Here is a 27,044-nt window from a genome sequence, read left to right as displayed (position 1 = left end):
GTGACAGAAACAGGGTTGGAGCCAAGGCGATCTCCTGGCGGTCGGAGGAGCCGCTCCCTGATCCATTCTGGCAGGTCACGGTCCGGGCGGGAGTGACCCTCTCAGCCAGGTGGGCGTGGGTGGGGATCGTAGGATCGTGGAGCTGGAAGCGAATCCAAAGGTCATCTAGTCCGGCCCCGGGCGGAGTGGGGGAAAACCCATTCGGCCATGCTCATCTTCCAGACCTCCAGAGACGGGGACGGGTTAACCTGAGCATTTCGTTCCTCGCTCGCTCTCGGCAATCCTGCTCTGTCTCACGGGGCTGCCGAAATCAAAGAAATGGGCCTTCCCTCCCACCCTGCTTTAGGCGCCACGGGTGGGACGTAATACAGTCATTTGGGGGCCGTTCCGACCAAGACGCTCCAAAACCGACCGGCGCTGTCGCCAAGAAAGGCTGCCTGGGGCTCAGGTACAGCTACGGCTGGAACCTGGCCTGCGCCTTTTGGGGGTTACTCAAAAGGGTCGAACGAAAACCTGGATGGCCAAAGCCATGATGGGTCCGTGGGCCTTCTGGGGGGGACGTGGCATCTGGAAGGGTGCAGCTTGGCGCCTAAGAGGAGTGTGTAGTAGGACTGGTGGGTGGGTGGAAGGAAGGAAGGAAGGAAGGAAGGAAGGAAGGAAGGAAGGAAGGAAGGAAGGAGAGGTATGTTGTGCGACTGGGAAACTAAGAGGAAGGAGAAGGAGGCCTCAGGTCTAAAGGACGATGGCTGGATGCTACCGAGGAAGCTGATGAATCCCTCCGGGCAGGAAGGTGCCGGTCCAGTTCTGGACAGAAGGGCTAAAATCTGCGCCGGAGAGCAGGAATCGGTGTGGTGGCTTCCGACGGAAACAGGCTGGGGAGAGCCGTGCGTGACCCACCGGAGCACGGTGGAACTGGTAGAACCGGCACGAATTTGGGGAAAATGGGAACGTTCTGGATGGAGGAATCCAGGGGAAAAAGTTATTCTGTTAGGTGACGTGAATGGATGGGCGCAAAGAAGACGAGAGAATGCAGAAACAGCGCCTGGGCCGTTCGAAGACGCAAGAATGAAGGACAGAATTAGCGAAGGATAAAAAGGCAATGGGGGGTCCTGAAGGTGGGGCAGACCAGGATTTAGTAGCATACGTGTGTGTGTGTGTGTGTGTGTGTGTATAGACACACACGCATACATATACACACCCGTAGAAGAAGAGAGAAGCAGCAAAAGAAACTGGAGCGAAAGGGGAATGATTGCAGCAAGAGAAAATGCTCTATTGTACAAAACAGCACCAGGCGTTATAATAACCTCCCATGCAAATGGGATGAAAAAAGTCCATTGCCGAGTGCCACAGAAGCGTGGGGAGCTGTGCCGAAGAGCAGTATGAAAAAGGAAAGTTGGTGGCATGACGAAGCGAAAGAGGAAAATCCCCACAGAAAAATGATGGAAGTCAGACAAGCTGAAGAACAGGAAGGCTGCGAATGTGGGCGGTGTGACTGAAGAAGCACGGGCGTGCGGCATGCTTACGGAGAGGCTGCGTGATTCGTGCCACGTGCACGCGGAGACGCCTCTGGAGCTGAGGACGGGAAGAGAGCGGCTCCCGTTCCTCGCCACGCAGGGACAGAGCGGAGCCCGTGGCAACGCAGGGGCTGCAGGCTTCCTCCCGCTGTGCCTGGGAGGTCCTTGGCCGAACTCTGACGGGAGGAGGCGAGGAACGAAATCGGGGAAACGCCACGCGACTTTTGCTGGGCTGGCCAGGCTTCTGCGCTCCAGCGGGTCAGGAATACCCGGATGTGAGCGAAAAGGGCATTTGTACCTTTGCTGATTCATGTGACAAAGCGAATAGGCTTGATAAAAGGTTTTGCACAAACACGGAGTCGAACGTTGGTTGCTGAAGGTAGCAAAGGTGCTCTAAGAGGGAAGTAAAACACGTTGGCTGAGAACCTGAAAGATCTGCAACGAGTATTAGACTGTACGGGGCAGCGAAGAGCAGGCTTCTCCATATTGGGGTATCCGTGAAAGAGGGGGGCTGAGCTGGGCTGGCCATCTAGAAAGGAAAGAAGTCCTGGGGGTGAAGTTGAGGAGCAGGCTAGGGGGAGAAGCTCCAAGCCCCAGAGGCCCGTGGGTGGAAGCAGAGGAAGGGAGGGAGGGAGGGAGGGGTGAACAGTGTCCACATAAGCCTGACTGAACAAGTTTTGCCTTCTCCCCCCAGCCCCTCTACTTTGGGAGTGGCACTGGATCCTGGGGCAGCTCAAGCTGCTGGGGCCACCTCCATGGCTCAGGAGATCCTGCCCCCAGGGCTTCTGAGGGTCCAGCGAGACCTGGCCGGGAGGGCTCCCTCAGGGTCCCTCGGCTGCTGCTGAAACATCCCCCTGCCCCCCGCCTGGGATCCAGCAGCACCAGTCCTGCTGGCGTGTAGGAAGGCCATTAAGATCTGGCTTTTCCAGGAAGGGCTGCGCGGAGGTTGAGTGGGGTTCCCCCCGCAGAAAGTGGGGAGTAATTATTTTGAATCAAGGTTCCTCGGTGATTTGTAATTTTTTAAATTCATTACACTGTTGATTGGGGGAGCATTTACTATATTTTACTTGCTCTTCAACTGGAGTCGAACAAGCCCATTTCTGTGCAACAGCAGCTTCACCGTTGAGCCAACGACCCAGAGATGGCGGCTGCCTTCCCTGGATGTGTCCGTGCACAAACCAGATGCTCATCTTCGGGGGGCGCTTCAATTCAGACGCCCCTATTGAGCAGCAGGTTGGACTGCATGACCTCAATTTAAGGATTCAGTGGGTCTGGGATTCTGCCCTGGTGAGGAGGGTGAGAGACCCCAGCCCCAAATTGTTAAGGCAGCCTTCCCCAACCTGAAGTTGGAAATTCAAGGAAATTCTGAAACTGGCATCCAACATAGCTGGGAAACCCTGGCTGAAAGAGTTTGAAGGAATCGCCAGCAGCTTGAAAGGGGCCACCCGGTTCGACCCTCTTAGAGTCAGAGGTCTGATCAAAGGCTCTCACCAGAGGTGGACCCCACAACCCCAACCTTCGAGGGCACCCTGCCCAACATCACAGCAACCATCTCACTGCAACACAAGGACAACGAGATGGTGGCCACCGGAAGAGTTTCAGGGCTTGGCCTCCCCAAGGACTCACCCACCGCCTGCTCCAGGTGTGTCCCATCCGGTCAGCAGACCCTTACCTTTGAGTAGATGCCCCAGGACAGCTCGGTTTCTGTCACCATGACCACGATGCCAAACATGCCGAAGATCAAGGCATAGTCGCTCAGCCGCTTGCGTTTCTCAAAGAGAGCTCGCCGGTGGCCCAGCCGGTGGCCAATGTTCTGGTTTCTCTTGTGGCGGTGGCTGCGCCACCCGGCCCCCTCCACCCTTCCATCCAGCTGGGGGTCCGAGCCCTTGACACGATCGGTCTTGGCCACCACCACCTCCAAGCCGGAGTCGGGGAAAGTCTGCAGGGGCTGCGTCTCAGCATCCAGATCGTGCAGGTGGCGGGGGGAGGCGCCCAAGTGGCTGAGCGGTCGGATGGCTCCCCCATTGTGCCTGCAGCTGTTCATGGCTATCTCGGAGAAGGGGCTGCACTCGCTGACCGTGCGCGTGGACCCAGCATGGCTCAGGGTGGGGCAATTTGCATTTGCCTTCAGGGTGGAAGAAAAAGAACCCATCAGTGCCAGATGTTGACAGAGCAGGCACTGCTTGGGGCAGCTGCCAGCTGCAACCAGGCAAGGGTGCGCGTCCCCTTCAGGGGGCCGCCTGGTTCAGCCAAGGCTTCCTCGTGGGAGGAGAGCTGGAGTTGTGGTAAGCGGTGAAGGATGACCCCCAGATGAGGGCCAGCCGGCTGCACACAGAGCCAAAGAAAAGCCCCGGAAGCCCGCTGGGGATGCCCATGGCTCAGCTGTGCCATCTGGCCGGAGCAGATCCAGCAGCCAAGATGGCTAGCAGAAGCCGCCCTGGGCCCAGAGGTCCCTCGGGGAGAGGATGGTGCCTGCAAGGTGACAGTCTCCACGTGCTGCTCTGGCCCTCAGCACCCCTGAGGTGACTGCCGCACACCTGCGCTGGGAGTCGCCTCCAGGAAAAGGTGGGGAGCCATGGGGCGAGGGCTTGGAGGACGGGAGGAAGGTCATCCTGGGGGGAAATGCGCCTTCCTCAGTCCCAGGAACTGCCTCAGCAGGAAAGAGCTTCCGTGCACAGTTGGGAGCTCTCCGGCCTGGTTTTTTTGCCCTGCAGATGCTCCATTCCCGCCCAGGAGCATCCCCAACACGGGTGTTTTGGAGAAGCCCAGAAGGTGGTCGCCCCCCCAAGCAGCGATCAACAGACACGCAGACTCCAACTCTACCCGTGGGCCTATCAAAGCTCGCCAGCAGAGATCCAGCATTAGCCCATTACACACGTCCATGAAGGTAAACCAGAGCCCTCTCCCGGTCAGCCTAATAACCCAAGCCCATCACCGCCAGGGAGCGGCCCACGCCACCCATCCGCAGGAACAACGAACGCCCAGAAAAGACGGAAGCTCTGCCCCACCCGCCAAGTAAGGAACCTGCCGGCCACGAGGCTTCCCACACTGCCCACGGACCACCCCTCCTCATGCGGGCAGAGGCAATGCCGGGACACAGGTTCCGGCCGAATGGGGAGCCTCCCGTCTCCTGCACCAATGAGGTCACCCAGCGGGGCACTGAAGCGCCCAAAACTCCCAACCAACCCAGCCACGCAGCGTGCCAGCCCTGAGCTGCTCAGACCAGTGGGACCTGGTCAAAAAAGTCAACGTGGCGGCTGCGACGGTGCGAGCAAAGCTCTGGTTTTGGCACACAACACATATGTGTCCACACTGGATTCATTCCGTTGGTTCTTAAAATGTATTTCTACGTTTATTCTACATCTCAGCAGGGGGCGGCACGTAGGCAGCCGAAACAGGGCTGGATCCGGTTAGCATCTGGATGGGAAGAGCTCTGGGCCAGCGTGGGACACCGAGAAAACCTCCCTCCTGGAGAAAGGCAGGGCCAGCTGCTGCTACAAACTGCCAGAAAACCACCCCGAAGGGCCCACGAGGTTCACAAAGAAACATCTGTGCTCCAGACAACTCTGGCAGTTACCAAGAACGGTCACTGAACCCAGTCTGCTCTCTGCCTCGCCCGCATCCTGCCCAGCTCCCGAGCACTGCTTCTCCTGTTGTGCTTAATTGCTCCCCGTAGGGCTCAAAGCTTTGGCACCCAGGATGTCCTGGTGGTGGCAGGCCCCCGGGCCAGATCCCTGGAGCTGGCAGCACAGTGACAGGGTGAGGGAGTTGGCGGCTTTCGGGAAGAGAAAGAAAGCTGGAAATAAACCAGCATCAGAGCATCAGGACCCGGCGCGGCCAGAAGATGAAAGTGACAAGCAAAGGGGACGGGGAAGACACCCGGGGGATTCCTGAGCCGCAGCAGAGGCCCTCAGCGTGGGGAGCCCTCGACGTCTCCCACTGAGCGCAGGCTGCCTACCGGGGAACCCAAATCCACGCTTGGCTTTGAGGGCGTCTGGGCAATCCAAAAGCAGAGGGAGGGAGGGCAGGCCAGAGAAAGCCAGGATTTAGCTTGAAGGAAAAGCAAGCAGAGATACCAGGATGACTCCCCAGCTCTGTCTGTAAGGAGCTCTTCCCTTCTATTGCAATCACACTTTCAAGAATTCCTTAAGACCCCTGAAGTTTTCAGGGGCCACGCGCAGGTTGACTCGCAAAAGTCTGGGATTGAACCCAGAGGCTTCTGTGTGCAAAGAACGGCACCCAAAGACGAAGGGTCCTTAGCACAAGCCACCCCCCCATCTCACACTGGCGGGGTTCACACAGGATGTTAAACTCCCAAACTGGATTAACAGTACACAGCGACCATCTTCACCTGAGATAGGATGCCCAAACCAGAAACCAGATTAAGGCTCCCCACAATGGGTGGGTTCATTTGGCGGGCAAGGGCAAGGGCAAGGGCAAGGGCAAGGGCAAGGGCAAGGGCAAGGGCCAGGCCCCCACCGCAACCCCCCCGCCTGCCTGCTGCTGGCCATGTACAGTAATACCTCAGGTCACGAACGCTTCTGTTCACGAACAATTCGGTTCACGAACAGCACCGTTTGCAAAATTTTGCTTCCATTAGCGAACTCCGCATCGGGTGACGAACAGGATCTGTGGCCATTTTCCCTGCTGTGGCACGTGGTCGTGGCTTCCTGTAGGGAGGGGGACTCTCCCTCCAAGCAATAACCGCCTCCCCACCCGCCTTCCTGTCCTCCACGCCAGAAGTCGCCTCGAGCAAGGTTAGTTTTCTCTCTCTTCATACTGTACTGTACTGTATTTTACGTCATGTTTTTGTGGTTTAAAAAAAAAATACATACGGTTCAGAATGGATTAACCGTATTTACATTGAACCTTATGGGAAAACTTGATTCGGTTCACGACCAATTCAGTTCGCGACCAGAATCGTGGAACGAATTAAGTTCGTGAACCGAGGTACCACTGTAGCTGGCTCCTGCCTCTGAAGGCCACATAGGAGCTTGGCAGGATTCCTGGCCCTTCCCCTGGAACAGGATTCCTCCCCTCGTGGTTCGGCATCGCAGGCCAACTTCCGTGGGCCCTCGCAGGTGCCTTCTTCCCACCCCTCCTGAGCAGCAGCAGACCTCTGGTTCGGGTTGGACTGGGGACCACCTAGAACAAGGCCCCACACTGTTCCTCCCCCCGCGGAGAGCAAAGAAGACGACTTTCGTGGAGGCGGGCAAGATCCCCTACCAAAGCAGCAAGGCAAAAAACGTGACTGGAGTCCAAGTCATGCAGAAGGTATGGAAAACTGTCTCAGACGGACACCTCCCTAATTCACAGGAGTATAGGGGGGAGGAGGAAAAGCACAGTCAGAGATTTTGCTACTGTACAGCCAATCTTAGCAAAGGTAGTTTAGCCTTCTGGGGTTGATTTCTTCGTCTGGTCTCCATCGTGGGACTGACATCAACCTTGCACATCTGACTGCGCTTTACCTCCCCCCCCTGCTTCTTATACTCCTGTGAATTAGGGAGGTGTTGTCTGAGACTCTTTCACATACTTGTCCCCAGTATTTGGATGGCAAGCGAATAAACGTTATTGTTTAAATAAAAAAGGCAGCCTAAGGAAGGAAGTAGTTTAAAGCCGTGCTGTCACAATGGTGGGAAAGTGTGAATCCCAGGAGCTCCCTGGAAGCACAGAGAAGCCCTTCTGCCCCTCACCTCTTCTTCCCTGGACTGCGGGACTGAAAGAAGGGCCCCACTGAGAGTTCGGCAGTGAGCCAAGCAAAAGCAGGAGGGAGAGAAACAACACCGCAGGACAGCCCAGCGAGGAATCCTCCTCTCTCCACTCTCTCGGGAGCAGCCTCTGAAGGCTCGAGCTGGCCAGGGGAGTCCAGAGGGAGGCACAAAGGTGCCGGGCAGGGCAATGCCTGCCCTGGGACCCTCCCGGATCGCCGCGAGGCGGTCTCCAGCCCCAGACTGCTGCTCTGCTCCTCTCCCCGGTTGGGGTGCAGAGGGCCTGCGCAAGGGTGCTGACCTGGGAAAGGAGGGCAACTGGGAGGAGTGAAAGAAGAGCCCCCCGGCTGCCGGCCAAAGGCCCCGCTGGCCATCAAATGACCCTGGCCAGCCAGGCCGTGGTGGGGGGGCCACAGCGGGAGGGGTGCCTGGGACTCCGACACAGCCGCAGCCCGGGTGTTCGGCTTGATTCAAAGAGCAGGAGAAAGGAAAACAAAGCCGCGCGTTGGTGGCCTGGGCAAAGGAGAGGCAGCGTGCCGGGGAGGGGCTGAGTGGGCCCCTCTGCCAAACAGGCCCCCTCCACAGACCCCCAAACTTGGGGCCTTCCTGCCCTTTTCATCCCCAATGCCGGAGCTCGCGAGGGAAATGGGAGAGAGGAGAATTCCGCTTCCGCCTGGCTCTTGAAGCCCTGGGACTGCCTCCCACCCGCCTGGCTGCTGGTGAAGATTGCGGGGAGGGCCTGGGGGGAGCTCTTCAACGGGCAAGAAGGGGCCACCGACCAGGAGGGGCTCTTTGGGGAAGAGGAAGCTGGAAGGGCAGTCAAAGGCCTTCCTGGACTCATGGGGGGAGGGCGGAGGATAGAGGTGGAAGGAAGCAGTGGAGCAAGAGAGCCGGCTTCGGAAACGCATCACCGCGCTGGGTCTGTCCTGCAAGGCAGACCAGGTTGAAACCCGGGGGAAGGCTCCCCTCCTCCGCCCCTTGGCTTTGCACAGAGAAACTCCCATGGCAGTCCTGGCTGGGGGGGCTGTTTTTGGCTCTGGGGCCAAGGGGCGCCCTGCACGTGGCCTGCCCATCCCAGGGGCAGCCTGGAGGCCTCCCCAGGTGGAAGGGGGGCAGCTCCCTCCTGGCCCTGCAGAAACCCTGACTGGCTGCAACCGGCTCCTCTCAGAGACTGTGACGGCCGGGAACTCCGGAAGCCGTCGTCCGCCAGGCCACGGAAGGTGACTCCTGATCAACTTATCAGGCAGCTTCCTAAAATGCGCCACTCTGAGGCCTTGGCACAGCTTGGGAGGCACGACTTCTTTGCAGCCAGAATGCCCGAAGGCCTCCCCTCAGCGCCCTGAGCCTCCCCGAGAAAAGGAGCATCTCCGGGCCCTGCTTCCTCCCATATTCTGGGCCTTCCACGGCTTCAGAGAGCTGCCTCGGAGCTGGGCAGATCAGGGCAAAGGGGTGTGTCCAGGAGACAGGGCTGCCCATCCCGGGGGTGCTGGGCAGAAGGTCTGGCTCTCCCACTGCTCCTCCTCTCCTCTCCCACAGCCTGGATCCCCACATTCCTTCTGGGTCTGAGGTCCCTTTCCAGAAGGGCACCCAGAGACCGCCGGCCTGGGCCTCTGGGGCAACTCGGTTGCTTGCACCCGGCGCAGGAGGGCACACTGAAGAAACTCTGGGACGGGCTAAACCATTTGGGGCCAAGAGGGAGAAGCCCTCCTGGGTGAGATGCTGGTTAGCGGCTCCCAAACGGGTGTGACTACAACTCCCATCGTCCAGATCTATGACAACTGGCTGGGGATGATGGGGTTGCAACTCATTGCCCCGGTGGGTCTTGGCTGGGGAAAGCTGTTCTCTCACATTGCAACTGTGCAATCCTAGAAAATGTGCAATTCACAAGCAACTGCACAATTCAGTGAAATTGCCCTTCAGGCAGATTAGCGAATATTCAGAATCCGGTCTGTGCACCCTCCTGCTGCAAGAGCCCTGATGCAAAACTCTGAATCAGGCAACGGCGGGAGCGGGGAACCAGGAAAGCAGAGAAGGGGAACCCTGGACGGACCCGAGAGGGAGACCCGGCAGACTGATCCCCTCCTCGCTTTTCCAGGGTGGAGTCCGAGCACACAAAACCCACCCCAGCAAGGGAGCCATTTCGCAGGCGGCCGACGGGACGCAGAAGTTATCTATCGTGCCAGCAGAGCTCACGCCCAGCACCTATGGGAAGACAGGCGCGTTTTCTGCCTGAGGGCTGGACTGCACCAAGCCCAAGGCTAGATCAGCCACCGGCACGCTGGGAGGTGGGGGGCAAATGGCAGGAAAAGGCAGGCTTGCTGCAAGGCCCAGCCGCCAAGGCGGCAGCTGGGGTCCTCAGGAGGGCGCCCAGCCTGTCCAGCAGGGAAGCAGATGGACACAAGGCCCGGGGGTTCAGGGAGGCCACAGAAACCCCAGCAGTGGGTGATCCACAAAAACCACTCAGTAGTGGTGTAAATCTGCCAATCACACCCACCTTAGTTGTTTCGGGGGGGGGTGTGCAAAGCCAGCCTCCACCCTGATCCAGGTTTGGGGTTCCTGGGATGTTCTCATCAGCCACCGTAGTCAGGGAACCTCCATGTTCAAGGGCAGTCTATCTCAGGGCTAGGAGGAGATGTCTGCCTTCGCATACTTTCCTAAGCTTCCCATTGGGAGATCCGACTACAAGCCAGGCTGGGAGCAGGAGGCTTGACCGGTTGAGCACCGCGGATGCATTGCAACCTGATTCCCAGCGCGGGCGCGGCGACCGCTGGCACGGAGTGAGACCGGCCCGACCGCCAAAGCCGACAAGCGCCAGCGCTCTCGCCTTCCCCTCGAAGGAGCCAGCGCCTCGTCGCTCCTGAGGTCCTGCGGCCGTTGCTCTGCGGCTGCTGGTAGGCGGCGCTGCCCGCCCACCCATGAAGCGGGAAAGGCCCCCGGCCTTGCCCGGGCCAGCCCCGTCCCCAGACTTCGAGCAGGAAGCGGGCCCTCCGCCCGGGGGCTCCCGGCTTCTGCCTCGCCGGGCGGGGCGGGGCGGGGCGGGGGGAGCTGGCCCCCGGCTCTGCAGTGCGGGTCCCAGGTCCGCCCGGAGCGGCCTCTCCTCCGGCCGCCCGCCCGCCCGGGACCCCCGGGCCGGACCCTGGCGGGGGCTCGCCCGCGCACCGCCCGGGCCTGCGAGCCGGCGCCCGTCTCCGCTCTCACCTGCTGGCCGCGCCGGCGGCTCGGCGGGGCTGGGGGCGGGTTCCGCGAGCTGCTCCGGACGCGGGGGCTGCGCTCCAGCGGCGGCGGCGGCGACGGGGGGCGGCCGGCGGGCGCCAGTCCGGGCCAGGCGCCGGAGTGCCGGGGCTCCCGCTTGGCGCACTCGGGGGGCCGCGCGCGGCGCAGGCAGGCCGAGGGCCAGCTGGCCGGGGGCCGCCCGAGCGGAACGGTGCAGCCGCAGAGCGCTTGGAGCGATAGATAGAGCAGCTGGCCGGGCGAGGGCCGGGCCAGGCAGAGCGGCCGCTCGGGGTGCAGCGCCCCGGGCCGGCCGGCGTGCCGAAGCCACGCGCTCGCCTTCTGGTCCGGCGCGCCGGGCTGGCCGCTGCGGGCGCGGGGACGCGCGGGCGGCGGGTGCTGAAGGCCGACGGCGGGCATTCGCCGCGGCATCCCCCCCGGCCCGGCCGGCCGCTCCCCGCAGGCGCCCGGCGGAGGACTCCGGCGCGGGAGGGGGCGGGGCTTCCCATTGGTGAGCTCGGCGTGGGGCTCCCGCCCCGCCCCGCCCCGCTGCGGCGCCTCCCCTCCAGGTGACCCGCGCCCGCAGCAGCCCCGCCTCGCCGGCCGGCCCTTCGCGGCCCCGGGCGGCCCGCCCGCTGCGTCTGGCGCGGGACTCGCTGCCCGCCTGTCCGAGTCCCGCCCGGGTGCTGCGGAGTCTCGGCCCGGCCCCGGAGGCGCGCGCGGTGCCGGCTGAGGCGAAGTCCCTCGGCCGCTGGGTCCCTTCCCGGCCCTCCCAGCAGGCCCAACGCAGCGGCGGCTCTGCGCGCTGTGGGGTGCCAGCCCTGCTCTCCGCGGGCGGTGTGAGGGAGGGCCCCGAGACGCCCTTGCCCTGGGCCAGAGGCCCCTTTTGCCAGGGGCGCGAGGGGGGGTGTGCTCGTGGCCCGGCACGGAGCGGGGGCAGCAGCTTCAGAAGCACCAGATGCCTGGACGCCAGGTGCGGAAGCGGCTGCCAGGCAGGGCGGCACGGAGCGGCCTCCGGAGGCTTCTGGGTTGGTTTTTCCCTCCCGATCCGGGCTGGCCGTCCCCTCTAGGGCAAAAGCAGCCTTGGGACTCAAGGGCCCCCCTGCGTGGACATCCCAAAGGAGTGGACAGCCACCAAAGACCCTCGAGGTCCTCGCAGCACTCCTGGCTTGGCGCTGCGTCTGATGTTCTCAGTACCATGGAGAAGGAGGGGCTATTTCAGCCTGGGGTCCCCCCTCTTTCTGATCTGGGGCAGAGTTTGAGCATTGGGGTTGCTCATCCTGAAGAGGCTGCCTCAGGCCTGGCCCCGGCCTGGCCCCGTCTAGTCCGCCCCTCTGGGTCCCCCAGGAGGCATCTGGGGGGTTCTCAAGCATGGGCCAGAGGGTGGGCCCCCACCCTCATGACAACTGGCAGCTGGCAGGGAACCCTGCAGCCCGATGCCCCCTGGCTGAGAAAGAGGCCTGGTTTGCCTGGCATTTGTTTCAGTAGATCACCTTCAGTTCTGATGGGGGGAGGGGCAAGAGGAGCTTCCCCCACCCAGCGGTTCTTGGTGCCACCCCTGGTTTTTCTCCCCTGTGTCATGTCTCCCCTCACCCTCCTCCCTTCCACGCTGAAGCGCCCCACCTGCAAGGGCTGCTCTGTTTGGGTGGCCCCTTTTACCCCCCCCCCCCGGCATCCCCATACCCCTTCTAAGCGCAGAGCTGGCGAGGCCTGGCAGAGAACCGTCCAAGGGTGAAACTGCAGCGGGAGTTCCGCCTTCCCTTTGCACAGCTCAAGCACCCGCATCGTTTACGCTTGCCAACACTGAACTGCACTTCCCGTTTTGACACCCTTTCTCCCCCTTGGGATCCGCTTCTGATCCCTTCCGACTTTGCCCATCGGCAAGCGTGGGCACCCCACTGCTCGGCCTTCCCTCCGGGTCACTCAGAGAGATGCTAAAAAGCATTGCTCCCAACGCTGCTCCCTGGAGACCCCCTTTGTGCATCCCTCTGGGGGTGAAGATCGCCCCCCGTTGTTCCTCTCTGCTCCCTGCTTTTTAGCTGGGGGCCAATCCATGTGGGCCCCCTCCAGAACAGCTAAGATTGCCAAAAGTTTCAGTCCGTGGGCCTCTCTCCCGTAGACAACGAAGCCCCCGATCTCAGCATTTCACACGCTCAGCGACTGAAAACTGGCCAAGAAGTGACGCCCAAGGTAGAAATTGGAAGTGGACCCCCATTTAAATATTTACTCTCCTAAAACATAAACGTCTACTTCGCTGAAGGCAAACAGCAGCAGCTCACAGTAATTTACAGGGAGGCACACTTAATGAAAAGCAAAACTTAACACCAAACCTCAGACCAGGCCAGGGTGTGAGCTGGCATGCACACACCCCACAACAAAACAAGCGAACAAAAAGTAACACATCTTAGTGCACATGCCATATCTAAGCAACGCCCCCAACCCATCCCCGTTTTGATTTAGGTATGTATTTTAAAGGGCCTATTTCCAAATCTGCCCCTGGCACTCTTCAGAATAAAGGCAGTCCTGGAGACTGGCGCGTGGCCACCATCAGTTTTAAATAAATGTTTTAAAAGTCTAAATGAACCGCACAAAACCAGAAGGGCAGGTTGTCTGACATCTCACCACGAAAAATGCCTTTGGTCACCCCCTGGGAAACCCGGGAACTGGGGCCAGCTGTGCCCACCCCCCTCCCAGAGGAACGGGGCAGGGTTAGCCTTGAGAAGGGAAGGCAGAGAGAGGATGGGATGGCCCGAGTCCCTGAAACGACGCCAGGCAGTTCGTTCCCTCTCGTTCCAGATGGAAGGGCATGAAATCGGGGCCTTCAGAGGCAGAAGAGCTGATTCCAGTTGAAAAGTTTTTCTTTTTTTAACTTTCTAAGAGGAATTTGACAGTGGAACGGAGGACCCGGAGGGGCAGGAGAGGTCCCCTGCTCTGGAGACATGTAATTGGAGGCTGGATCCTGCTCTGAGCAAGGGGCTGGACTTGATATCCTCAAGCGCCCTTTCCAACTTGAGGGTCCTTGGACCAAAACTTTGCAGCCCCTCAGCCGCCCTTCGATGCCTCCCAGCTGAAGCAGAGGTGTCTTGGAGAGCAGCGGCCGCCTGTCCTGGGTCTGGAAGGGCGTGTTGGGCTTACCTGCTGAACTCCGGTCATGCGTGCCCAGCCTCCTCGGGCTCTCAACGCCTCGATCTATACTTTGCCCGCAACAGAGAGAAGCCAAGCCGCCCCGCTTTCTTCCTCAGTTCCGGCAGCCATTGGCTGTTGCGTCCACCTGGAAGGGATGAAGGAGGGGGCTGAAGAGAGGAAAGCATCTGTCATCAAAATTAGGGGGTACAGTGTCTGTGCTTCAGCATCCAGCAGAAGAAGATCAGGAAAACGCATGCCCCCCACTTGCCACAAACTGTTTGGAATAACCATAGTAGTCATGTGTTTGAGGAGAGAAGAATGAACTACAAGTATTTTCCCCACTTTCCTGCCCCACGTCTGCTGAAAAATAGAAGAGGCTGCAGTTGGCTGTTAAGGGAGAAGGCAGGTGGAGGTGAGACTTTGGATGCCCTCCCTCCCTCCCTCCCTGGCAGCCTCCAGGAACACTGGACCCCGGGACACTGCAACTGTTGTAAATACATGCCCGTTGCCAAGTGCCCAAATTTTGATCAAGTGACCATGGGGGCGCTGCGATGGTCATAAGTGTGAGGACTGGTCGCAAGTCACTTGTTCAGCACCGTCATAACTTTGAATGGTCACTAAATGAATGGTGGTAAGTCGAGGACTACCTGTATTCCTTTTCTTAACTATAAAAGTAGGCAGATTCTGAATAAACTCTTGCTCAGGATTAAATAAATTTATTTAAACATTAATAAGTAAAACATTTCTGCAGGAAGAAGGCCAAGAAGTGCAAATTTAGCTAGAAGAGAAAGGGGTTTGGAGGCAGTTGTCTCCTTTTTTCATTTGGTATCATTTAAAGCTGGAGCAAAGGTTTGTTCATTAGCCACCCAGGAGCTTCCGTGCCTGGGGGTAGACTTGGATCTGTGCCACTTGGGTCTGGGGCCGTACTTTCATCACAACACCGCTGGCTCTCCCAAATGCTGACCGCTGTCTTTAGGATTCAGCTTTATTGGATCTCGGTATGTAAAAGCGAATGTGCAGCGACCACCAAGATCTGGATATCACCTTGAAGCTTTCACGCTTCTGCCCGTTCACACGCAGCACCACGGCCTCCAGTCGAGGCCAACAAGCAACTGAAATGCTGGGAAACCAGCATCCATCTCGCGTCCATGCCAAACCTTATCTATGGTGTCACGTCCTGGGTTATTGCTATCACTGATTGATGAAGCCTGCTTGTAATCTAGTATTGCTGTTCAATTACTGGGGCTGCCTGTATATGTTGTAATTCTTACAAACTCGCTGGAGTTGCTTCCTCAAGAAGAAAACCCGACTCCGGTGTGTTTAGTTTGATCGACCGGGAAGACCGAACAAGGCAACGAGTGGGATCCTAAACAAGAGGCTCCGGGCTCATCTCATCTCTGGGGGGCAGAAAAGGCAGTGAGAAGGATAGGGAGGAGAACGCCTGGTCAGCTGCAGTGAGCAAAGCCAAAGCACAGAAGGGCGGCCAGCTTTACTGGGAAGATCAGTGCGCTGGGTGGTGCCTCCGATCACTGGGCGTGATATACAGACAACCTTAAACAATGGCTGGGGAGGGGGGTGAGATAGCTGCTGAAAAAACGGTGCCTGTTTTACTGAGTGTTACGGGAGATAAAGCAGACAGCTTATTAAGCACCTTATCCCAAAAAAGCCCACCCCCCATTCACCTTTGCCAGAACATTTGGCACCCAAAACATTGACAGCAGTAAGAGATCAGCTAGTTTATGGAAGAAAGAAAATTATGGATGAATATTTGTAACAGAGGGAGATTTAACATTTACGAGAGCATTGGAAATTGCTTTCTCCGTGGAATCTGCTGCTCGAAATAATTCAGAGCTGCAATCAGCCGTCAAAGCAAATCTGAATTAAGCGTGCAGCAGCATGCAGAGGGTAACGCTTCAAAATGAACTATGCTCTCCTTGTGGCAGAGGTTCACACGCATCAGCTCAATGCAGATTTAAAAGAGGGACCTGCAGAAAATAAGGGGAGATGTATTGAAAGAGCCCATAGCAAACCGTTCATGCAACCTAACCATTACTTTAAAAGCAGTGCAGTGGTGCATGCTATACATGAAGAATTGGATAATGAAAATGAAGCAGGCTCCCACCTGATGGGCATGGTAAAAGCACATCAATACACATTGGCTCTGCTGTGTGTATTATATCATAGTGGGAATCTGAGCGGACTTTCAGAGATAACCTAAACCGGCGTTTCTCAACCTTGGCAACTTTAAAATGTCCGCACGCTGGCTGGGGAATTCTGAGAGTAGAAGTCCACATGTCTCCCAGCTTGCCGTGGTTGAGAACATTGACCTAAACGATCAGAAATACAGTTAAAAACGTACGAAGGAGAACAGATCTTTCCCACTAGGGTGACACCTGTAACTAAGATGCAGCACCAGCAAGGTACATTGGGCTCAGGAGTCACGACGTGCTGAGAAAGCTGCCGCCGCCGCATTGCAAGTTCCCTCGACAACCCGCATGCTGCGCTTCCGGTCCGAGAGGCCTGGGAGCACTTGTGTTCGAAGGTGGCACAAGGACACTCAAGCACCTCGAAGGAGAAACGGGTACAAGGAAATGACAGAGCCCCTTCGAACACTGATCGAATCACTCTTGGGATTCCGGGAGCCGAAAAACGGAGCGGGCGGCCTCTGTGACAATTGTAAAATGGCCGCCAATCTGCTTTCGCAGACTGAGCAATTCCCCTTGTTCAGGGGGCATTTTTGCTAAGCTTGCTGGGGAACAACTTTCCAGCAAAACAGACCCAGGAGTGGCAGATTTACAGATGGAAATAGAAGATTCCGAGATCAGTGTGGCATGTGGTTACTGGTTTTGGAGTAGCGCCAGCACTGCTGCCTTGGCAAAGAACCACAGACAGGAAGGAGCTTAAGGCTGCTGAGACACTTACTGCTATGTAGATATCATTGTGACCGCAAAAACAGGGAGGTGCATCTGCAAATCCTCATGACAGTGTGGCAGAGATGAATAGACTACAGGTAGTCCTCGCTTAGCAACCATTTGTTTAGCAAGCATTCAAAGTTATGACGGCGCTGAAAAAAGCAACTTACGGCCAGTCCTTGCACTTACGACCGTCGCAGTGCCCCTGGGGTCACACGATCACAATCCAGGTGCTTGGCAACCAGCTTGCACTCATGATGGTTGCAATGTCCCAGGGTCACATGACCGCCATTTGCAACCTGCCCGGCCAGCTTCCAGCAAGCAAAGTCAGTGGGGAACTGTGTGATTCACTTAATGACTGCTGCAAAAAATGTCATAAAATCAGGTGCAATCACATGATGCCTTGCTTAACAACTGCCCTGATTAATGACAAATTTTCTGTGTGGTCGTTAAGCAAGGACTACCTGTATGTCCTTCAGGCACAATGCAACAAATGTGAGTTCCTGAAATCTAGTATTGCATACCAGGGTCGCCACTGATATCCAAGGCCTACAGAAGCCTATAGAGAAAGTTCAAGCCACCAAGCACGAGCCCACTGCCTTCTTCATGGCTCTCTACACAGGCCCCTCGCTCTCTTGGGCCTACACAGCAATCCAGACATACGCACCAAAAATCTCGGTTCAGGGAGTTATAGCAACTTATATTTGACAGTGGGTTGTACTGCGGGGGGGCTGAGAGTCATCACGCTTACAAACTGAGACCTCAAGGGCTGAAAGAGTTACGGGCGGCTCATCCTGGAGCAATGAAGGTGATGGCATTAGCTTGGTTTTGTTTAGCGGCTGGGAACGGCTTGCAGAGAGCTACTTGGATTCCCAACCTTTCCAAAACATGCCCAAAATAGCACCAGTTGGGAAGGGCTGGCCCAAGACTTCCGCTAAACTTCGCAAGATCATTTACAGGCAGAACTGCTAAGCTGTGGGGGATGCACGCGCAACGCGGCCAGCGGAGCAACCGTCCGTGTGTCCCAAAGATGTCTTAAGAAACCCTTTCGGGTTCTCCAGAACATCAGTGAGTGACACCGGACCACAAGTCTGTAGTTCGACTATTTCATACATTTCTGAAAAAGAATGGAATCAAATGTGTCAGATTAGCCCGTATCGCCCGACCACCGATAGATTGGCTGAAAGACTTGTTCAAGGCTTCAAGGATGCGCCGCAAATAACGTTTGGAGAAAACATCACGCTGAATCAAAAACTTGCAAACTTTCTGTCTGCACATTGCTGTGCAGTGCGCAGAACAAAACCACTGAAGTGTTTATTTTATTTATTTATTTATTTATATCTCAAATTCGTCACCACCCATCTCGCTACAGAGTGACTCTGGGCAGTTTACAGTAAAAACAGAGCAAACACTAATTAAAACAGATAAATATTAATTAATTACAATACGTTAGAAAACAAGCTTCCTCTATGATACTTCCAAGAGGCTGATGTTAATTAGGTGTTAATGTTAATGTTGCTCTTCAGTTACAGCTTACTTCCCAGGCTTGACCTTCTCAAACTCAACCTGAGAAGCCCATGCGGGACAAGCAGCTGAGAGAAGCTGTGCAATTTCATTACGTGACGGGGCCCGTGGCCGAAGAGAACGGAAGTACAGAAGGCAGCTGAGCCTGACATCACTGGACATGCAGCTGTAATTCCTGAGTCATGACCAGAACATCTGCCCCTGAAACAGATGCCCAACCGGCAGCTGCTCCTTGGCTTACGGTGCCATCAGAGGCACTGAGTGGTGGGTTGTGGTTGTGGCTCTTATTATCGTTATGTAGATCCAGAGGCTGCCTTACTCCAGAATGATTCTGGGCGGCTTACAGCGAAAAACCAGAAAGCCACAAAGCAAACCCTGCACATCCAGGCGATCACACCCCATCTATCCCGTCCAAACCCCTACCCAACAGGCGCTCCAGGCGTCCTCCCCTCGCTCACGGAAGCCACCAGAGAGGCACCATTTGTGCAGCCCTTTCTACTCCTGCAACTGCTCTAGTGCGCTTCAGAAAGGGCGCCCGCCCACCGCCTCCAGCTCTGCGGGAAAACCTTTGCTGCACCAGGCCGAGGGCAGCGTGTGAACACCTGCTTCTGCGGGGGTCAACGGCACAACTAGCGAGACCATTCCTGGGTAGTTCATGCCCCCCCCCGGTTTCCTGGTTTGCCACTACCTTTTCCCCCTGCCAGGTTTCAAATACAAAAAGAACAGCCTAAACAAATGAATTGCCCGGGAAAGGCAACAGAGAGGCGTCTCCGTGGGTTTTCCAAAGACCAAAGGCGAGACTTGGAACGGATTTTCCACTGCTGGGAAAACTCCGGAGCGCCAGGAAGGGCAACCTTGGCAGCCTCAGGGCGTCTCTAAGGGCCTTTCCTGCAGATCCTGGGCAAGGGGGCCCCTTCGATAGCCAGGGCCTGACTGGAAAGCAAGACACCCCAACAGGTTCTACAGGTGCCAGAGCGGTGGGCCAGGGCAACGATGGCCTTCCTTCCCGGCATTTTTGGCTGCCCTTGGCTGAGCCTTTCCCAGTCGCGCAAGCTCACTTTTTCGCGCGGGACAGCCAGAGCCACTCTCCTTTACAAAGGCACCGACAGAATTGCACGATTGATGGGCAGAGGAGGATGTTTGACAGGTAGGCACTCAACAGGCCACAGCTGAGCACAAGGTCATTATTGGTTGGGGCACATCTGGGGATGGGTGTAGCGCATCTGCCAAGGCGACTGCCATGAAGGTCAGGCTCGCCTGGTGGAAAGTAGCAAAAAAAATACCCTCCCCCAAGACCTGGATGAGTCAGGAGGAGGCGGACACGTGTCGGTGATGGTCAAACGTCACGCGACTGGATCCCAGGTTAAGGTGCCGCTTTGGCCCCGTAAGCCTCTTTGGGCTCAGCACTCTGGCATCTGCAGGACTGCCTGCTCAGCCAGACTCAGCTGGGGCCCCTAGATCAGTGATGGCAAACCTATGGCACGCATGTCAAAGGTGACACGCCATGACATCTTGGGCGACATGCCAGCATTCACCAACACCCGACAACAACTCTTCTCCCTGTTTGAGTTACCAAAGAAACGGAGTTTGTTTTACGCGTATTTAATTTTTGTAATTATTTGAAGTTTCTGTTTATAATACACAGCACCACCCGATTGGACTGTATTTTTTAAAAATAAATTAATATGTAAAGAATTGTTTCTCTTTTGTTTGGGGGGGGGTGTGTGACATGCCAGCAGATTCAAGTTTGGCATTTTCCAAATGTTTACCACGTCAAGCCCAAAAGGTTCACCCTCGCTGCCCTAGATGTTGTAGGGAGCAGCTACTTATAGCCCCACACTTATGGGCGATTGGGGGCGTGAGGGCGGAAGGCGCTCCTTCTCTGCGGCAGCATCAGTGCTCCGAACGCCCCCTCCCTGCTGGATTTCAGGAAACTGTTGGAAGCAGAACCGTACAGGAAAAAGCTGAATAGTTAACCCTTAACCCTTTCAACTTAATCATGGCATCACTTTTATTCATTCATTCATTCATTCATTCATTCATTCATTCATTCATTCACTTACTTACTTACTTACTTACTTACTTACTTACTTACTTACTTATTTATTTATTTTACCGGCTTGTAGTCTCCTTAGCTGATAGCCTTTATGGAGCAATTGGTTCTAAAGTGCTCCATGGATGCTTGAAATGCTCATTACGCTGCATATTCTGTAAGCAGCCAAGAGACATTCAGACTGCCATGGGGTACGAGTTTAAGAAACGAACTTGGTGCATCTGCTCTGGACGGAGCATGCCGGAAGAAGATGCGAAAGGACATATCAGCCACAGCAGCCGTAACTCTGTGGGGAGGCCCTACAGCCTGGGGGGCCATCCTGCTGGCACATGGATGAATGAGTTTTTTGTGATCTCGCTGAGCGATGATGATTGACGAGGGATAGCCGAGACTGATTCTTGCGTGCTTCCCCGTAATATTTAAATTTCATACCTTTCACATTCTTGTTTGTCTTTAGTGAACTTTTAACATAAGCTGCCTTGAGTCTTTCCGGCCAGGCAGCTATATAAGTTAAATCAATCAGTCTGCACCTGGGTAAGATGCTGACTTGCGAGGATGACTAATTTTCCCCGAATTTACCATGAAAAAGAACAGAGACCTTAGATTGATTGAGAATAAAGACTGCTTGCATCTGATTTGTCATCATAAATTGAAAATAATCTTTTGGGGAAAGGTGGCTGTATAAATGCACTACCGTACTTGTTCATTTGCTTTCATTTTTAACTGAATCAACGAAAGACAAAAAGAAAAGAGGAAGAAAAGCCGCAGAAGCAGATATTCCCCTGCTCTAAGCAAAACAAACAGAAAGCCGAGCAGAGTCAGAGCCCACCACAAGCCCCAGGGCCGTGGGGTACCCTGTGAAGCTGGAGCATCTTCCCAGGAACAGGCCAGAGTGAGCCCCTCCCTCTTGGGCCAAGCAGATGGCGCGGCTGGGCCTCCAAAGTCACCGGGCACCAGCTTGACCCGGGAATGGAGAACTCGTTAGAGAATTCCAAGCGGCTGCCTCGCCTTAAGGGAGGCGGTGGGTCTTTGCACGTGCCAACCGGTATCCGCAGCCCAAACACCCGGAGGGTCCTCCACTTGGGACTTTGGTGGCAAAAGCTCCTTCCAGTCCAGGAGAACCGATGGTGGCCACCATGGAAGTGCCCCACAGTCAATTCCGTCACTCTCAGCCTCAGCCGCTTTCCTACCCCGCAGCCTGCATGGATTTGCGCTCCCCCCTTCTCTGATCCTCTCCTGGTGCCTTTGGGAACGGGATGTGGGGTCCTGCCTGTTCTGTCTCCGAGGCAAAGCTAGCTGGCTGGCCCCCCGTCATCGTCCCTCCCCCATCTTACTTGTATGGCCATCGCCTCCAGTCTCCTTCCCCACTTTACGATGCTGACTGACTTCCCCTTAATTTAGTTTGAGGAGAGCAGAGGCGGGAATATTTGATGGGCTGCCTTTCGCTGTGGTGCTGGGCAACTGGTCCCCAATTACCTAATTAGGTTTCTGGGATCACCCCCTGCCACATCAAAGGGCCACAGGGGCTCACCCCTTATTTCCAGGCTGCAGGGCTGGGCAAATGCACTGGGCATCGCAGAGCCTGGCCAGGGGTGTCCACAGGGTGCGATCAAAAAAGTCAAGATGGTGCGATCCCAGCTCCATCTGTTCCGGCAGCCACGACGGAGCCCCCTTGGTCCAATCTGCCTGGAGAAGCCACTGTCCACGCATGACTGAGCTTCTGCATGTAGCTGCAGATGTTTGACGCCAGCTGCCAGAGGCAAGGACGGGAGCGGGTGGGCTTCCCTGAGGCACCTGAGCCCAGCCCGAGAGCTCGGCCCAGTGCTGCCAGTGCCCGAAGACCGAGGAGACTGGCAGCCAGCGAGCGATGCCTTGACTCCCTGGTGGCCTGGGCCCGCTGGTCTCTTGGGGGCCTGGCCTCGCTCACCCCCCTTCCCTCCCCCCAACTGGATCACCCCAGCTCAGCCACCCCTTCTGCCTGAGGAGTTGGAGTAAATATTTCATTAACTGGCACTTAGGGGCCGTTCTCATAATAGTTATATTGATGTCGACAGAAAGGGAGGTGGTTTAAATCTTTGGCGCTGTCTGAATGCCAATAAACCTCGCCCTCGGTGGGGAGGATTTATGTTCCCCTGAGCAAGAAAATGCAGTTTGGGGGGCAGTGGCCAAGGGGCTGATAGACTCCATCCAAAACCGGAAAGCCAGAAGAGTTTTGGCTTCTTTGCCAGGGCGGGGGGGACCCTGAGGAAGAGCAACCGTGGAAAACATCCTGGGATCCTGTTCTGGGACCGCCTCTTCCCCAGCGTGTCCACTCTCGTCCTCCTCCTTTCCTTCCTGTCGTCGCCTGCCACAAGGAGCAGGCTGGAGGCCTGGGGACTCCTGTCCCCACCATCTGCCAGTCATTCACTCCCCAAACAAACCAAGAAACACACTATTAATAAACTACGAGAGCTGGAGAGGAAACAGGGCGGAGGCTACTGCAGCCCTGCTTGGACACGGTCCCTTTGGAAACACAAACACTGGGACGAAAACAGTCCACCTTTGCCGCACCAGGCACACAGCTACCCGCCTGCCTGTTGCAGAGAGATAAAAAGAGCTGCTGTGTACCAAGGACCAGGGCCCATCTCGCCCCTCTGGGTGGGCCATCGTGGGCTTTCTCTGGCTGAAAAGACCAGGGAGGCTCCTGAGCAGATGCAAAGCATTTTCACCTTGCACCAGACCCTCTCCTGCTGAAGCAAGCCCTCCCCCCTAGCTCCAGCCTCCGCTGCACTGCTGGGCAGCGAGAATTCCCCGGGGTCCAGGTGGCACGGCCGCTTTGCCAGCCAAGCCCGGAAAGGCTACTTTGGCTGAAGGCTCCTGCATTCAAACTGCGTGTTTCCCCTCGAGTAGATTCCGGTCCTCACCATTCAGAGGGAGGCTGTGACCTGGCCAGCAAGCACCGAGTCAGGCCACAAGTCTACGTGACACAGCCAGTGAACAATAGTTTCTCCTCATTCTTCATCGTAAACTTCCAGTCCTCATGGTTTCAGGAAGGGCTGGTCAGTGGGAGCTGTGGAAACTGCCTCCTGATGAACGAGGAAGACCAACACATCCAGAGGCGCTCTCTTCCAGCTCTGCCTGGAATACCAGGGCCAAACAAGGGGCCCGCTCACCAAATGGTGGCCCGCTGGCCTCAGGAAGCCTGGGCTTGGCTGGAGCTCCTCTTTGGCCAGCCACAGCCCAGAACTAAGGGGCCCCTCCCTCTTCTGCAGCTCCAGGTTTCAAGGGAACAGAAGATCGCCTCCAGCCTGCATTTGCTGTTTCTATTCAGGAGGTTCTAAATGTTGGTCCCTCCTCAGGGCCAGTGACGAGACCCTCCTTCTGAAGGCTGAACGGGGGCATCTTATTCCTCCGAGGAGGCCTTCTTCTGAAGCGGTCTCGCATGTGAGAAAGCCTCGCCAACAGGCACCGCCAGTCTGTGCTAATGATCCTGCTGACACGGGAGGAGCTCAAGGACAGGCTCTGCTCTGGAAGGGGTGGCCTCCTTCCCTGGCCCCAACACACACCCCACGCCAGGTGTGCTGCCGTCCCCTCGCTTGTCACATCTAATGGATAAACCAACAGATTTTCTCATCTCAAAATTAGCTAAACCTTTATAGCCATGAAAAAAGAGCCTTCTTAGCTCTAATCCAGGATCCTGTTTCCAACAGTGGATGGCCAAGAGGATTCAAATGCCCCCCCCCCTTTTAATCAGGGAGAGAATTTTTAAAACGCATGCTGGTTGGCTTCTGTAACTCCTGGTGATGCCGTTTCCTTATGTGTATAATCCTGTATATTCTATCAGATTATATCTTGTATTCTCCCATGAGAAGATGTTTCTAATAAATCAATCAATCAGCAAAGAAGCAAATAATCAAATTACACAACTTAGAAACAGACCACCTCTGGCAACGGAGATGCCATCTCACACTGCCATAACAGAACTGGTGCCGCTAAATTTATCTGAGAACAAAATACCGCCCGCCCCCCGCGTCTTTTGCGACCGGCCCAGCAGGTGCACAGTGACCCACTGGAGAAGAGCCAGCCACCCCCGGGGGTGGGGCGATGCTGCGGTGAGCGCTCCCCGCCCTCGCGGGCACAAGCGTCCAGGGCGGCTGCGAAGCAGAGAAGGGGAAGGGAGGGAAGACCCCGGGCGGGGGGCTCTGAGCAGCCCCCCCGGAAGGCTCGCGGCCCCCTTCTCGCAGAGCTCCGCGGGCTCCTGGCCTCCCGCCCCTCCCTGCCTCTCGGCTGCTTGGTGGCGACGCCAACTTCGGCAAACTTGAGACCCCGGAAGTGCAAACGCGCCGCCCCCCGCCCCCCTTTCCAGGCACAAGGCGCCCACCGGCTCCTCCCGCCCACAGCCCTGCTGGGCACCGCACCCAGGCAGCTTTCGGCCGGGTGCCCGAGACCGGCAAGCGAGCCGGCAGCCCTGGAGCCACCCAGGGGACTGGAAGCTCGCGTTGCCGCGGTCAAGAGAAGGGCCGGCGGGCAGAGGCGGGGGTCCAACGCCGGAGCGACACCACGGTCAGGCCGAGCCCGGCTGCCCGACCGGAACGCGCGGCCCCGGCGCTCGGGCGAAGTGCCGGTGGAAGAACGCGGCAGCCCGGGAGCGCACCTGCTTCTGCCCGGCCGCGGAGGGATTCCCGGCGCCGCCCCGCCGCTCTCCTCCCGTCCACCGAGCCCGTCCGTCGCCGTCTACAAATACCTCGTCCGTCCGTCCGTCCGTCCGCCCGCCGCGTGGTTCCAGCGCCGCTGGGTCGCCTCGGCCCCTCCCGCGCGCGAGGAACAAAAGCGTCCGGGCCGCCGCCCGAGCAAAGGGGTTCCCTCTGTGCCGGAGCAGGAAGACCGGCCGCCGCCGCCGCCGTCTCGGGGAGAGGGAGGGGAGGGGGCGCGGCTGCGGCGGCTGCTCTCGGCCTCTCCTGCCTGGGAACCCTTCCCGGGATCTCGTCGCCATCCGGGGAGGACGAGGGGGCTGGCCAGGGGCGGCAGGCGGGTCACCTTCTCGCCAGCGAGGACGGAAGAGGGGCGGGGGGCGGGAGGCGGGCTTCCCCTGAGCCCCCTCCCCGCTCGCGGGAGCAGCAGGGCCGGGGAAGCCCCCTTTCCCCGCAGAGGCGCCGGCAAGCGCGCGGGAAGGGCTGCTCAGCTTGCGAGGCTGCCGACGGGGAGGGAACCGCGCCTGGCCTCGGGAAGGGATTCCGGGCCTGGGGCAGCAGGGGGCGGGCAGCCGCTATTCCGAGTCGCAAGGCCTGCAGTCCGGTCCACCTTGGGGGGTCGGAGCGGCAAGTCGCGCTCGGAACGAGGAAGATCCCGGCGCTCGGCAGCTCCGCGTCCGAAGGCAGCAAAGGGCCTCCGGGGACCCAAGCAGGCGACTGGCGGGGAGCCGCGGCCTTGTTCCTCCCCCCGCCATCACCCGCCGAAGGCGCAGCCGGAGGGAGGCGAGCGAAGGGGCCCCTCTGGAGCCACCCTTCGGTACGGAGTGGGGCCGCGCAGGAGGCTCTGCGGTCCAGCCGGGCTTGACGTGGAGCAGGCGGGCTGCATGGGCTTCCCGGGCCAGGACCGCCTGCGCCCCGGGCAAAAGACGCCTCCCCAAGAGCTCCCGCTCGATCCGCCGCCGCGCCGGGCGACTCGCACCGCCGCAGTCCGGAGCCGAGGCGGCGAGCGCGCGCAGGACTCCCCGCGAGCCTGGAGGCGAAGCCAGAACCGAGAAGGGCTCCGTCGTGGGCGGGGAAGACGCGGCGCAGCCGAGGGGACGGGGATTCCGCTCCAGAAGACGGGAGGGGGCGGCCTCGCAGTCTGTCTCCCCCTCGGAGACCGGGGGGGGGTTCCCAGGGGGGCTAAGCGCTTCCGCTGCTGCAGCCACTGGGGAACAAAAGGCGCCATCCCACGCAAACGTCTCCCGCCCGCCCGTCCCGTCCCCCCCCCCCCCAATTTGCCCGCACCAGGCGGCAGTAGGCTGGGCCAAGCCCGCAGGGCAGGTGAGCGCCTCTGGCCACCCGAGGCCCGGGGCTTAGAGACTGCAGGAGGCGAGGCCGGGCCGCGCGGGAAGTAGAGACGCTTGACGATTCGGGCATCGCCTGGCCGCAGAGAAGCAGCGCCCGCGGACATGCTGGACCGGCGCCGTGCGCTGCCTCGCAAAACGGACTGCGGAGTACGAACGGCGCCGTCAGACCCCAGCTCAAATGCCCTCCGCGAGAGGGAAGCCGCCGAAGCACAGCTGCCCACTCCCCCGCAAAAGTGGGTGAGCAGAATTCCCCACCCCCGGCCCCAGCTTACAAAAGGGATGGGAGAACGCCCAAAAGAAGGCGCGTCGGGCCCGTCGTGCGCAGCCAAAAATACCCCCAGGCGCTGCGTGAACCCGGAATGAAAAGGAGCCAACCTTCCTTCCTTTCTTCCTAAAACAATATACAAAAAAATTAAAACATGCCGTTTGCTTGAGGTCGGAGAAAAACAATTCCCCGTCGTCACTAAAACAGCAGTTGATCAGTTGACCAAGGGCCTCGTTCGACCTCGCACCCCAAATGCCCGACGGAGGGACCCTCTTTATCGCCTTGCGGGGCGATGCTGTTCCACGGGGCAGGTGCCACGACGGAGAAGGCAGGACCGCGGAACGGCGCTGCTCAGTGGGAGGGCCCCGAAGTGTGCCACCCTGTTGGTCTGGTGGGGCGAGCAGGACCCCGGCCCTCTTCTGTGCACTGCCTTTGGGCCCGAACCAGCCCCTTGGATCGGACCCGGAGCCCGCTGGCAGCCGCCGCGGCTCACAGGGCGGTGGTGTTCCCTGAGCGCGGGGAGGAATGCCACCCGAGCCCCCACCGCCTCCAGCTTCTAAATGCCCCTGGCGGGCGGCCCCCTGCAGAGCACACCCAAGCAAGTTACTCGTGAGTTACTGCGAGTGGGGCCTCCCGGTCGAGAACCCCTTGCAAGGATGCCTCTCAGTAACTCGGTTGTGCTCCCTAAATGATCCCACGTCTAGAGAGGCTGG

General features: G+C 58.1%; 1 protein-coding gene across 6 annotated transcripts in view; it reads right to left on the bottom strand.

The window, feature by feature from the left end:
* Window positions 1-25,941, bottom strand: part of KCNN1 (potassium calcium-activated channel subfamily N member 1) — a 41,690-nt gene extending 15,749 nt beyond the window's left edge. For 2 of the 6 annotated variants that reach the window (XR_015797321.1, XM_088147353.1), the window contains exons 1-2: window positions 10,421-10,912; window positions 3,187-3,639 (exon numbers count right to left, since the gene is read on the bottom strand). Coding sequence is in view for 5 of the 6 variants with exons in the window: in XM_088147353.1 (XP_088003479.1) it covers window positions 3,187-3,639; window positions 10,421-10,864 (897 nt within the window). In the remaining variant the exon portion in view is untranslated. Of the gene's footprint in view, window positions 1-3,186; window positions 3,640-10,420; window positions 10,913-13,567; window positions 13,726-24,680 lie in introns of those variants that run through there. The other 4 variants (XM_088147357.1, XM_088147356.1, XM_088147355.1 and 1 more) reach the window with 4 other exon arrangements.
* Between the last annotated feature and the right edge of the window lie 1,103 nt (window positions 25,942-27,044).

Source organism: Python bivittatus, unplaced genomic scaffold, assembly GCF_059951505.1.
Source record: "Python bivittatus isolate LINGU-HERP-01145 unplaced genomic scaffold, Pbiv_v1 ctg000500_np1212, whole genome shotgun sequence".
Lineage (NCBI taxonomy): Eukaryota > Metazoa > Chordata > Lepidosauria > Squamata > Pythonidae > Python > Python bivittatus.
Note: the sequence above shows the minus strand (reverse complement) of the source record. Positions and strands in the feature narration are given on the sequence as shown.